The sequence below is a fragment of the Phyllostomus discolor genome, chromosome 4, assembly GCF_004126475.2.
Source record: "Phyllostomus discolor isolate MPI-MPIP mPhyDis1 chromosome 4, mPhyDis1.pri.v3, whole genome shotgun sequence".
NCBI lineage: Eukaryota > Metazoa > Chordata > Mammalia > Chiroptera > Phyllostomidae > Phyllostomus > Phyllostomus discolor.
The window spans coordinates 146894769-146908295 of record NC_040906.2 but is presented as its reverse complement, the minus strand read 5'-3'; the positions used below and the strand labels follow the sequence as shown (position 1 = coordinate 146908295).

The following is a 13527-nucleotide window of genomic DNA, read 5'->3' as shown; positions in this document are numbered from 1 at the left end:
ACAGCCGAGGAGCGAGGGTCTATCACCCCCTTTTGCTGTAGCCCCCAAAGTCCTTCCTTGGGGGCCTCCCACGTGATCGTGCCTGTCTTAAGTTGTTCCCCCCTTGGGGAATCTTACCCGTCATTGGCTAACCGACCAAGCATTGGGGTTCAGTTATGAGTGAAGTAGCAGAAGCAGTGCTCCTGCCAGGGAGATAAGCTTTTGTCTCCTTGGTGCCTTAAGGTCCAAGGCCACTCCCTCAGCCTTAGCCTTGGTGGGGGTTACAGCTTCTGATACCAGGCAGGGCAGTCCCCAATGGGCAAGGAACAAGGAATCAGGCCTTTACAACACACAGAATTGGTCATTGGCTAATGCACTGATCTTGAACTTCCAACCTGCAGAACTGTGAGAAATAAATTCCTGTTGTTTATCAGCCACCTGGCCTGCAGTGTTCTGTTATAGCAGCCTGGACCAACTAAGACCTTTATATGCCTCACTTACCTGAATCATACCAATTTTAGGCATTTGTTTACCCTCCAAATAATCAAGTGAACAGGTCTATTGTGCCTTTCCTATTTTACATTTCTTCCTACCAATCTACATCATCTCATTCTAATCATCACTGAAACTTTCTAGGTCTCTTGGTCCCAATAAAGTTCTAATACACTAAATGTGAGAATATGATCTTTCCCATTCCAAACCAAAATCACTTGTCTCTCTTGTGTATGTGGATTCCACAATCCACACAGTAGTTAAAAGTAATCTTTTGAAAATGCAAATCTAATCATAGGCCCTCCCTCCTTCAGTGGCTCCTCACACTACCTTATAATAACATCTCTATATTCCCTACAGTGGTCTACTATGCCCTTCAGAACTGGTCATAGTTTACCTCACCATGTTTTAACTTGCTCCTTCCCATTTCATATGCCTCAACTAAATGGGATCAGGTTCCTGATTGCTATGAAACGCTTGCTCCGTGCGTGAATCTAGCCCACTCCCTACTCCCGCCCTCCAGACATCATGTACTCCAGAAGCTTTCTCTGACCCCAACTCCTTCATGGGCATAACACACTATTACAGTATTATGGCATTTATAACTGCCTGTTTACTAGTCCATGCAGCCTATTACACTCAACTCCTTGAAACCAGAGACCACATCTCTAGAATAAGGTAGGTTCTCAAAAAATATTTATTGACTAGTAGAAATAACAATGGCTATCATATATTGCGTGCACACTTTAGCCAGGCACTGTGCCAGGGGATTTACACAACAAACATGATATTTAAGTAAAAGACGAGAGGTATTTAGTTACATTTAGTGAGTACTTCCCAAATATAAAGACTGTGCTAAGAGAAATATGATCTCATTTAATCCTATAAACAATCCTATAAAATGGGTACTGTTATTCCCATTTACACCTGAGGAAACTGACAGTCAAAAAGGTTAAGTGATAGAGTTGGGAAAAGAATCTGGGTCTTTCTCATTCAAAAGTCTGAGCTTTTTAACAATTATGATATACAACCTCCCCAACTATTCTATTTCTCAATCCACCCATATCATACAAACCAGACTCAGCTTCTAACATGATCAAGAGAAGCTTGTTTCACAAAGGGGGAAAAAAACCAGTCTTAGCTTCCCTTCAAACTGCACAATAATTCCATTTTGTTCCCTTTTTGGACTCAAGACTCACCTTTGCTATCACCACCTCAATCTTTTGTCTTTGACTCAAAATTTTTCCTTTAAATGGGTGCTGAGAATATGATTGGTCATTTTAATGGAGAAGGGTAAAAGCATATTCTAACTCATAGCTTCTTTCTCTGGAAAGAAAATACTATTCAGCCAAATATTTAGCTGAACAAACAGGTCAAATATCAAGGAGGAGGGGACAAATGATTAGATGGCTGGACAATGTATAGAGCAATAAATAAAATGTCACAGCCAGAGGCACATCACGTCAAGCCTATAAGATCTAGGGCAATATTCCTTCCTAGTTTCCTTGTCTGTGAAACAGAGATAACAAATGCATTCACTTCACAGGATCATTATAAAGACTGAATTAGTGAATACATCCAAAGCAATAAAAAAATCACTCTTAGAGCATACCCGGCCATCAGTAAACACTGAATACAGCACAGAGATTTATTTCTCAGCTGTATTATTCTTATAGGTGAGGTACAGACTTCCAAAAAGCTAATGAAAGCTACAGATCTCTGAACCCCTAATTATAACAGAGTTAAAATCCAGATCTAAGTGGAGGAAAACAAAAAAGAAATTCGGTGAAGGTCCCAAATGATGCTAAGACCCAAGAGTCCAGAAATGAAAACAGTGGTCCAAGCAGGTAGTAAACATGATGCGGTTACAGAATGAGGAACCAACAAATAACAGGGGCAAGCAATTCATGCTGCAACGAACAAAGGAGACATTTTTATTAAATTTTGCAAATGTAAAATACATTTGTATTCCACTTGTTGCACCGTAACCGTAACTATGTTCAACAAAAAGAGTAAAGTGCACATGAGCTTCAAAGTCATCGAGTGATATCAGAAAAGGCCGTGACAAAACACTGAAGTACCAGAGGAACAAAGGCAGTATGATTTGGAGAAGTCTCCCTAATCCGAACGAGAGGTTACAGACATTTGTTCTCCCTCCTCCGATCTCCCCTAGCTCAAGGAGTCCCCATCCTTGCCAAATGTCATATTCAACTGGTCACTGTCACCACTGCGCAACCTTTCCCTCCTGCTAAAGAATCCACATTCTCAGAACTCCTTCGGAAAGTGAGGAACAAAAGACCATAGAGGAGGATAGTTTGATGGAAGGAAGCTAATACTCAGTAGCTATACTCCAGCAAGCACAGTGCCTGGCCCTGTCATTTACATCTGACTTCAGTTCGCGGGGAAAGACTTAGAGGGAGGTAATACACAGGGATAAAGGGCTACGAAAGAAAAGCCACTAGTAGGTGTGAGGGAGATTAGGAGAGTTCGAGGACTGGAGAGTGCACGGGATCAGAAAGATGTCACCAGCTAGGGCAGGCGATACCGAAGGTTGGAGAGGGTGACTGGAGGTGGGAGAGTATGTGTGGGAACACGAAACGCTGGCGGGAGACAAGTGCTGAACCAGACCGTCCGTGTCATCCGCTTACCTTGCTACGCCCCCCGGAGGCCGCACGCTGCTGGGAGCTGGGGGCCGGAAAAGACTGGGAAGGGACGTTCAGCATCCTGGACCTCTGGCTCGGGCTCTGCCCGGGGTCCGCCACCGGAGGGCGACGTTCGGTAGGACCACTCTTCAGTTACACCTCCCGCTCCGGCATGGAGGCCGGAGAGAGGCCAAGCCCCCGGCTCACTTCCGGGGTCGCCCCGGGTGAGGCGCGCCTTGACGCAGCACGTCAAGCCGGCGGAGGGCGGGGCCAATGGGAAGGACTGCGAGCGGCCTGGGGGGAGAAGAGGCGGAACCAGGGGGAAGTACGCATGCTCCGTAAATTCTGCTCCAAGAATTTCAGCACTGCAAGGAGGTGACAGCTATTCCGCGGAGAGATTAAAGAGAGAGAGAGTGAAGCTGTTCCTTAGCCTTGGTGCTGACCTAATCTGAGAATAAACTCTTGTACAGTCCTGTTAACCCACAAGTGTCTGTACTACCATTACACAACTAAAAATATGGAATAAAAAATACTATTAGAGAAGTGTGATTTCTCTGAAACTCTAAGACACCAGGCTGTACGAGAAAGAGAAACTTGAAAAGCCATAAAGCCATAGTGTCAAATGCAAACAGCGACTTGCGTGGGGTAAAGAGAAAACTTAATCATTAAGAACCCTCACTAATGACTGACATTATGAGTCAAAGTCTTTTTCTGCTCCATTCATCTGCTCCAGTTCCTCCTCACCTAACTTCCTATTTCCCTGAAAGATACAGGATATTGTATACTGATGCAGCCCACCATCAACTGCGGTAATTAAGAGTACTTTAGTATCACAAAGCCCCATTGTTTTTCATCTAAATAGTTAATTTAGGTTTTAGAAAGAATTACATGTAATATATAAACTACTGCCTGTAGTATATAGTCCACTGCCTGGTTAATTGCAGGCATGCAATAAATGGCAGTGGTTCTTCGTACTATTCCAACATATCAATGAGAAGCACAAATACTGTGCAGGTAAACAACAGTCTCTAATGCTCAAGGTTCAGACTGGGGACCTGGTGAGTTTTTCGATGGGGAATGCACACATCCTGAGAATAGAAGGCAGTGAAAGAAGAAAAGTTTCAGCAGAAATATAGTTCTAAATAACTCTTCCCCAGCCTCATTCCATTACTAATTTTTCCTGAGTCTGAAACATGGTTTGAACTTGCCCTATTTCAATTGCCTTTTCCTTAAAGTGTCTGTAAATTAATGTCTGTCGTATCTTTTCAATTAGAAGGAAAAGTGTGGGAATACAAATAGACATTCAAATACGAGGCATTTCTTAGATAGGTAACCATCAATGACTTTCACCTATGCCCATTATCATTCTAGAATATTATAGGAACATTCTTTATTTGCAATTGAAATTCTTACTGTGAAAAAATGTATTTCAGCTGAAAGAATTTCACTACCGTAATTTACTATGTTACCTTTACCTTGCAAAGTGCTCTTGTTTTCTCTCCTATTGAAAGATGTAGTTTTCTATAAATCTACTTTAAAAAACTAATCCCTGAGAATTTCTTATTCCACTTCCCATAAGAAAATGTTTACATTAGAATATCAGGAGCAGGGAACCAGAGCAAAGGAGGGTGATGTTGGATGTTTTATATCTGGCAAATTTCTTAGCCCCCCCTTGGACAGAAAGTGAAAAAAATTCTGGCCTTTTGGCTGCCCCTTTTTACACAGTTTAAATCATACCCATTTAAACATTTTGTTTAAATCATACCCATTTAAACATTTTGTTTTAATTTTAGAGATTCCTTAATGTACTTCCACAAATATTGAACACTCATGTTATTTTACTACTGGACTTACAGACAGCAAAAGAATATTAAAGAGAGAATTACTTGACTCATCATTCATTAAAAATGCCTAAAATTTAATAGCCCTAATAATGATTCCCATCCTCAATTACAGACAAAGATTTAAAGTGCTTTTCATCATCTGCTAGCAAAGACATAACAACAAGGTGTGATAGTAACATAATGTAATTTCCTTCCTTATCTAATAATATTCATCTGTAACTACACTATCCAATGGAAATCTACAGGAAATAGTAGATGTTGCAAGACTCAGTTTGAAAATATTGTCATTCTGTGCAAAGTTATAACTAAATATTTGCGAAATTGTAACTAAAGATAAACTTGTAACTTGATTAAGGGATTAAAATTATTTTTTGTAAGCTCCAAATGCTTATGGTACAATCAAGACATTGGTAAATGTTACCTACTTTTAAATTCCAGCATTGACTAATAGTGTAGGGATAAAAAAGGCCCAACTACCATAATAATGACAAAATATTCATTTTATTAATAATTTATATACAAATAAATAAGTTTAAAGAATTATGATATATTTGCACACTAAATTCAAATCCTACAGGCTTTTAATGTCATCAAAAACAACTAATCAGATTCATTTTCACAGATCAGTTCCTCAATTTCATCTTCACTATCAGAATCTTCATAAAATGAAATTGTGGCTTGAATTGGAAAATTTTTCAGAAGAGCTTCTGCTTCCTGATATAAGTAATCATAGCACTTTGATTTTGGCCAAAAAAGTCTGAAAAAAGCAGACAAAATAATACACTTTATCTTTTTCATATTTAGAATACTTATACTCATTAAATGTGCAAATTCCAAGAGCTCTATGTATCCAACAATTGATTTATGCATTTAGACATAGCCGTAAGGTATAGTTTTAAAATGGTACTATTACAGCTTTCAAGGAATCTACTTGCCAAAGTATCAATAATTGGTCAATTATTTTATATCTTTATCCAAGCTGTAAGCCTACGATAAATATTTGTCTTACTTGGGTTGTTATACAATAAATATATTTATTCTTTAAAAAGATAAACAGAAGGCTTGTCTTCCAATTTCCAAATTTCATAGGGAGAAAATGAGTCCTACCACTACATTAAAAATTCTGATGATAGCCAACTTCATTAAAACATCAAAATATCATGCCCTTACATGAAGGCAGAAATCACCTAGTATCCTACTTAAAATTCACACATTTAACTCTTAGTTGCAGATATAGCCAATATAGGTTTAGGAAAGTACAAAAAGCAACATTTTAAAAGTTTGTCTGTGCACTCACAGCCTGAGGTTCAGAAAGGCACCTCTGAGCCCAACCTCGACCCCATCTCCCTTTCCTCTCCCCACCCAACTTCATTTGGGGACACCATATTGAGATATGGAGAATGGCACTGGTTTCATAAAAATAATTCACATGTAAACATGTTTACCTCAGAATTTCAAATTTCTGAAAAATATTGAACTTGCCATCTGGTCTTCTATTATTTTTCATCCGAGGAGAAGAAAAAGGATAAGGCCGAATCCCCAACTACAGTGTAGTCATTTCCATGTAAATAGCCCCATGTACAGAGAGATGGGGCATTATCTTCAGCAGGCTTCATTTTAAAAGGCAATGTAATTTATAATATTTTAGCAAAGTGGTAAAAATAGTTTATAATTTTGGTATGAAAATGTTAAACATCAATAATTCAGTCAATCAATAAATACCTTAGTGCTTTCTTGTGCTAGGCATAATTCATAATTCAAAGATGAATAAACCATGGTCCCTACTGTCAAGAAGTTGAAAGTCGAGTAAAAAATATCAGAAACACACAATACTACTCAAGACAGAAATTAAGAAAAGTAACTTAAGGGAAGTAAAAACAAAATGCTACAGTAGTTCAGAAAAGGAAAAAATTGCTGATATATAAAACAATTGACTTTTTAATGTGTTACTGGAACTGCCAAATCCAAAGAATGTTGTTTAATTGCTAGCATATTCTCCCCAGAATTTCTCACTATTTTTCTTCCAGGGACTTGGTCTGTTCCTGAATTTGGCCTGTTCTGAGTGATTCTGCTGTCTCCTTTGGGGACCTTTTTTCTCTAAATACAGGTTAGAGGTTGGCCTTCCCCCATGGTTTTATCACAAGCAGTCATCTCTCCTCTCTGACTCCACAGGATGACCTGACCCATTGCCATGATTGCCCCAAGTGTTCATTTATCAAAAGCCCCCAAGTCTGTATTTCCGCTTTATAACCTGATGACGAGCCCCTGGTTCATATGTGCAGTTCTCTGATGATCATTGCTACTTGGATGCCCCACAAGCACATCAAATACCATAGATGGAAAATGGGACTCATTATCTTGCTCCCATATCTGTTTTAGCCCTAATTTCCAACCTGTTAGTACAGCACTCAACCTGCATCAGTCATAAACTTGGAAACCATTCTGTCTTTTTACCTCTACTTCACCTATCCTATCCAATATGTTAATAAACCGAATCTATTTTGTCACCTACATATTTTCCAAATTCACCCAATCCCATCCCCACACCTGGTGACTTAGAATGGCTCTTTATCATTCTGGCTTGAACAATTGCAATAACTTCCAATTTCACTTTTGGTGTTTTAACTATAATTATATACCATTTCCTTAGTGATTTCTCTGAAACATAAATCTGACCATAGCACTCTCTGGTTGAAATCCTTTGAGTAATTCCCAATACTACCTACGGGATCAGGACAAAACTCTGTACCAAGGTATACAAAATCTGGGCTCTGGCTTCCCTGCTGGAATGATGCCCACAGCTTCACACACTCTAATTCCAGCAACTTGATGCTCCCAGAGGATCCATGTCATTCCATGACGCTGTTCATTCTTTCCCTGTGCTATTTCTTTTGCCCCTGCCTCCCCATCTACCATCCATTCAGCTAACTTCAAGACCACAGCCTATAATACACAATTTCCTTGGACCTCACTCCCTCTGACAGTTAGGTACTTCATGCCCTGGAGTCTAAAACTGACCAAATTAAACTCTATTACAACACTTCCCACAGGGCTGGGATTACTTCTTTTTTCCTGTGTCCTTCACTAGTGCTAGCTCATGTAGGAAATTAAACAAAATGCTATTTGGAAACACACAATTTACAAACATCAGCTCTTCACCTAACAGCTCTCTCAAGCAGGCAAACTGCAACGTTATCCTTTTGCCTAAATGAAAGCTACCAAGAATCCTACAGAGAGGCCAACTTCCTTGACTAGAACTGGAAACTAGCTCCTCGTTGATAGGCCAAACAACTTGTGTTCATTTTTATAACCCTTAGTAACTTTAGAATTTTCATCACCTTTCCATTTTCTCTTACAAGGCAAGCTCAATTTGCTCTAAAATTGCAACTGTGAACACCAATCTTCCTTCTGGTTTGCAAAAGAGTAATGTGTGAAGTCAATTTCATCCAGACTTTCTAGCATTAAAAAAAAATTGTTTTGCAGGCACAAGATGTCAACGTTCAACTTTTACTGTATCATCCACTTTCCTTCTTTTTATTGTATTCCTTAAGCTTTTGCTGAGTATACACTAATTAACCATTTTTCTAGGTAGGAGCTTGAGCTCCTACATTTATCAATTCGATGAATAAAGGACCTCTGGGACTGGGAAGATAAAGTAACCTTGAAGATAGATTTTCCAATGCAAAAACTGCAGGACCTGCTGCTGAACTGGGCTGTGCTAAGTCCCCAGCTCTTCCCAGGGACTGAAGAAGCAAGAGACGTTTGGTTTGGCCTGTCACTCACCTGACTGGGTGCCTGTATCGGGAAGGCTTTCCGGAGGCTTCGGCCATTCCGGGGCCATTGGGCATCTGGGGATGTAAGGAGATGAATTACAGTTAACACGCACCTTTTCCTAGAAACTGGAAACGCGCAAGACCCAGCGTTCCTCGCGCCCGCAGGGAATGTGACCCTAATGTTCTCCGCAGCCTCGCTCTGGATCCGATCCTTGTGTCGCAATTGTTCTGGAGAGCGCACTCGCCTCTTCAGCACCGACAGGACGACGGCAGGCGTGATCTTAAGAAAGGGGCAGACCGGGCGCGAGTCTCCCTCGGGCCGGGTGTTCCCAGTCCGGGTGAACCACCTGCATCTCTCGGAGGCGCGGCCAGCCGCGCGCCGCTCACTCACCCCCTTTTCTGCTTGGTGAGGGGCCTCCTCATGCTCGCCTCGGGTATCAACCCAAGGTCTCCAGAAGCCTGCGGATCTGCGGGGTGGGAAGCAAAAGTGTCCAGAAGAGACGTGAGCCCAGACTCGGCAGAACCGATTGCAGCAGAGTGTGGGCCCGAGGGAGTTTGGGGCGGGGGTGGAGGGTGCAGAACTGAGAGGAGGAGCTGGGGAAACGCGGGCGGGAGGGATGGGGTAAGGGAGGTGCAGGGCGGTGCTGGGACGCTGTACCGGGAGTCTGCGCCTGCGAGCCGCGTTGGGCAGTCGGGGCCCCCGGGCAGCTGGTGGCCGCAGCGCGCGCACTCGCCGGCTCCGTGATCCAGACGCTCTGCAGTCTCCATGGCGCCCAGGACTCCGCAGACGGCTGCTGACAGCTCGCCCGCAAACCTACCCGTTTCACAAACCAGGCCCGAGACCTGAGTTTATATAGCCTCAGCAGCCTGCCGCACTTAGAGAGGTTCGCTAGCTCTCCGCCCCTCTCTGCCCTGCTAGCCGCATAAACAAAAAGGCTGCGCGTGAAGGCGCAGTGGACGGAACCCGGTGTGAACGCGTGCAGCTCCCAAATGGCCCTGGAAGGGGTTTGTCGAGCAAGTGTTAATCGATCTTCACACTTGGCTGCGGAGGGGAAAAACAACATTCGCCCGAGCAACCAATTTCCAAGTGAAGAGGTTAGGAGGGGACAAAATTAAGCGATTCTACACGTTTTGTGTATTTCTGCAAAAAGACCAAGTAGCTGGTAATTGCTTGACTCCCCCCAAGTCTCACAGCTTTTTGGCCTATGGGAAATGAAACTGGTTCTGCTCCCCATATTCTAAAAGATGGGATGCTGAATAAATTAAAAGGAGTGGCCTTAATTCCTCTTTCTGGCACAGTACAAGATGGGTGAATGAATGGATTCTTATGAAAGAAACATAGGTTATTCTTTTAAATGCATTAACAGGCTAGGTTCATATATTTGCCTGTTATTATTTGAAGGTAATAAAATAATTCCGAAGAGATCAACTGTAAAACCTTGAATGTTCCAGCCCAGAGGGACTAGCGTCATGTGATTTATTATCTTTTCATAATATAAGGTGATTTCCCTCAGCATCTTATTAGTCCCCTGAAGATAAGTCTTGAGTTTCATCTATACAATTCTGTCACTAGCTGGCATTTTGTCACTCAATGATAATTAGAAAATTGTCTTTGGGGGGGTGTAGTATGTGTAGAATGATAATGAAACCTTGGAAAGTTATGCTATGGGACATGTTAATCAGCTTCTCTGCCCAGTTTCTCTTGTTTAAATTAATCCTCACTACGTATTCACATCGTCCATTTGAATATTGCACGTGTCCACTTCTCATATAGTTATAGTAATTGTGCTCTATATATTTTGAGGTTTTATAAATTTAAAAGTGTATTTTATATTTGTATTGAGTTCTGAAAATTTTGAATTACTAAAACTTCCTGCTGAAATAAACTTGTTATCATTAAAAAAAGAAAACTACCCCTCACTTATTACAGAGGTCCATTAAACATGATAAAAAAGTGTTATGCTTCAAAAGAAAGATGATGTATAAATGCCATATTTTTTCAAAATGTTTTAAATAATAGTGCTGAATTCCTCTGAAAAGTTGTAGATTAAAAAAAAAAACTTGAATGTAAGCTATAGTGTTTCTGCTACTCATTCAGTTACCGCATAGGAAAATATTTCATTGAATTAATACCTAAGGGTCTATAAGAACAGCCCATCAGGAAGGTGAGACAGGTTTGCTTCATATAATGCAATCAGTAACAATGGGCACTTAATGTGTGGCTCAGTGCCCTAGAACAGTGATTTTCAACCCTTTTCATCTCATGGCACATATCAGTAGTTACTAAAACTCTGCAGCACACCAAAAAATATATTTTTTGCTGATCTGACAAAAATAGGTATAACTTTGATTCATTCACACAGGACAGCTATTGATGTGTTGGCTGTTGTCATTTTTTAATTTGACAGTCCAAAGGGAAAGAGGTCAGTATCTCTGACTGCAGGTACTGCAGGTTTTAAAAATTCTGGTATATCAATGTGCCTCTTGCAGCCAACCGTGTGCCATGGCACACTGTCCTAGAATTATTGTTAGGCAAAATAAAATAACACTTATAGAATGCTTGCTACAGTGCCTAACTTATAGTAAGTCCTCAACAAATTTTAAACTAGGGGAGCATTGCCTGGGAGTAAGAGGGAGAAGGGGGTGGATTGGAGATATCTTCAATGGTGCCACATACACACTCACGCACACACATGCCTTTAACAGATGTTGAGCTATCTGATCAAATGGCCTATCACTTCAGTCTGTAAACATCTTTTGAGGTACCTGTAATATACTAAGTACTGTACTTTCCAGATAAAATGGAAAGCACATTTTACTCAAAGAAGTGGCGTGAGGGAAGAAATAGATATGTCTATTTGGGACAACTATGAAAGCCTTCTTAGAGGGAAGAGACCTAAGTTGGAATTTCTAGAAGAATCAGTCAAGAAATAGTACAGTGTATGTGAGGGGTGGGGGGAGGGAAATGGGGGAGAAAGAACAGTGCTTCTAGGGTTAGGTATTGCTAAAGCAGAGTTGTGGCTGAAGAGGTAGAAAGGACAGGCTATTAAGAGTCTAGTATTCCACAACAAAGCATTTCAGCTTTATTCTGTAAGTGATGATAAAAAATTGGAAGCAGGAGAGTGGAATGGTCAACATTTACATTTGAAAATTACTCTGGAAGCCATATGGAAGATGGATTTAGGGAAGACTGGTAATAGAGACAAAAAACATTCACAAAATCACTTCAATAGCTGAGGCAACAGATAATGAGAAGATGTATATTAAGGGCATACACGAAAGAATGTATTTGAGGGATACTTAGGGGATACAATCTACAGAACTAGACAAATCATAAAATGCGGATGGACATGAAAGTGGAAGCCAGACATGCTCCTAGGTTTTCTAGCCTGGTTAAGTGCATAGAGATGGTGATGGCTCAAAGACAAACAAAACTGGGATACAGGAGGAAAGGCAGGCCAGATGCTTTAATGCTGTTTTATCTGTTAATAAAGTACAGGGAAAAATTGATGAATTTGTTTTTGGATCTTGAATCAGGTCAGGCTGGGCTCTATGGCAACTCCAAAATCTCATAGGCTTGACTAACTTAATAGAAGTTTATTTCTCATTCATGTTGTACGTCCATTTTTGGTTGGTGGGAGATCTGCTTCCCACCACCTTCACATAAGGATACAAGCTGATGGAGCCTCTTTCCTCTGCAGTGTTGCCACTTGTCATAACAGGAGGAAGGGAATAAAATTATGTGTGTACCAGTTTTGAAGGTTTCTGCCTAAAAGTGACACACATCACCTCCAATGTGTTTCACTGGCCAAATAAAGTCATATGGTGCACCTAATTTCAAAGAAGCAATTATACAATTCCACCACGGATCCAGAAAGAGGAGAGACAGAAATAAGCAGCATTATAAGAGTACCATAATCTGCCCTTCTGACTACCAAGTATTCAGTTAACTTTCCATCTTGCATGTAAAATGCAGTCACTGCAAAGAAAGGAACCCAGAAGTGATCTAATAGATTTTAGAAGGCTTAGTAACACATAGGTGGAGAAGATACCCAGGGGACAGGCAGAGAAATAAGATCTAGAGTTCACAGATAGTTTACGGCTAAGGGTTTACATGTGGGCATCATCATAGAAGGGGTGGTGACCAAACCCATAGGAATTGATTGGTTTTCCCAGAGAAATTTTGTAGCTTGAAAACAGGACCAATGATAGAGCTCTGAAGAGCAATATTTGATTATAAACTGAGAGGGCATGCAATTAGTTAATTAATTAATTAAATAGGATCTCACAGAAAAGGAATGGTGAGGGTGGTAGAGGGTGCATTTGTGGAGATGTGGTGGAAAATGGGATGAAAGAATTCCAACAAGTAAGGAAAGGTCCAAGACATTAAGTTCTACCGAGGGGTCAAACAAGATAAGGATTCATGAAAATTGAATTTGGCAATTAAGGGGTTTAAGCAACTTTAAAATAACATCTTGAGTGTATGGGGACAAAAACTTTTATACAGTAAGTTGAGCTGAAATGGTGAAGAACCAAGACAATGAGAGAGGCTACCCTTTGAAAGGAAAAAGGAGAAGGGGAATGCTGGGTCAGTAGAGGGGTTTGGGTTTTAGGGTACAAGAGAGGATAGGGTGATGAGAGGAGACAGCAGAGCAGAGGTTTCTGGAGAGAGGGGACTGGATTATGGCTATGGTCCCCTAGGAGGCAGGAAGAAGTAAAATTCACAGCCCTGAGGAAGACTTTCATGCAGTGGGGAGGATGCATCAGTGATACATAAATGATGCACATATAAATGAT

At 40.9% G+C, this 13527-nt stretch overlaps 2 protein-coding genes across 5 annotated transcripts in view; both read right to left on the bottom strand.

Annotated features, from left to right (window-relative positions):
* LOC114495292 (cytochrome b5 reductase 4) overlaps positions 1 to 3360 on the bottom strand; it is an 84405-nt gene extending 81045 nt beyond the window's left edge. The window contains exon 1 of one of the 2 annotated variants that reach the window (XM_028510526.2): positions 3120 to 3360. In XM_028510526.2, the coding sequence (XP_028366327.1) occupies positions 3120 to 3194 (75 nt within the window). In that variant the 5' untranslated portion in view covers positions 3195 to 3360. The remainder of the gene's footprint in view (positions 1 to 3119) is intronic. The other variant, XM_036024426.1, reaches the window with a different exon arrangement.
* Positions 3361 to 5452: 2092 nt separating this feature from the next.
* On the bottom strand, positions 5453 to 10511 carry RIPPLY2 (ripply transcriptional repressor 2). 3 transcript variants are annotated; one of them, XM_036024429.1, is made up of 4 exons: positions 9389 to 9542; positions 9122 to 9197; positions 8741 to 8805; positions 5453 to 5714 (listed from the first exon to the last, which is right to left on the bottom strand). In XM_036024429.1, the coding sequence occupies exons 1-4, from the start codon at positions 9496 to 9498 to the stop codon at positions 5558 to 5560; spliced, it is 408 nt and encodes a 135-aa protein (XP_035880322.1). In that variant the 5' UTR covers positions 9499 to 9542; the 3' UTR covers positions 5453 to 5557. The 3 variants fall into 3 exon arrangements, with proteins under 3 accessions (XP_035880322.1, XP_035880321.1, XP_035880320.1); XM_036024428.1 differs by lacking the exons at positions 9122 to 9197; positions 9389 to 9542 and adding an exon at positions 9549 to 10511; XM_036024427.1 differs by lacking the exon at positions 8741 to 8805 and having other exon boundaries at positions 8844 to 9197.
* Positions 10512 to 13527: the final 3016 nt, after the last annotated feature.

Coding starts and splice junctions, on each gene's coding strand:
- RIPPLY2 (XM_036024427.1), bottom strand. CDS start 9,498: ATGGAGACTGCAGAGCGTCTGGATCACGGAGCCGGCGAGTGCGCGCGC. Junction 9,198..9,388: donor CTCGCAGGCGCAGACTCCCG/GTACAGCGTCCC, acceptor CCCACCCCGCAG/ATCCGCAGGCTTCTGGAGAC. Junction 5,715..8,843: donor TTTCCAGTTTCTAGGAAAAG/GTGCGTGTTAAC, acceptor TGCTTTTTTCAG/ACTTTTTTGGCCAAAATCAA.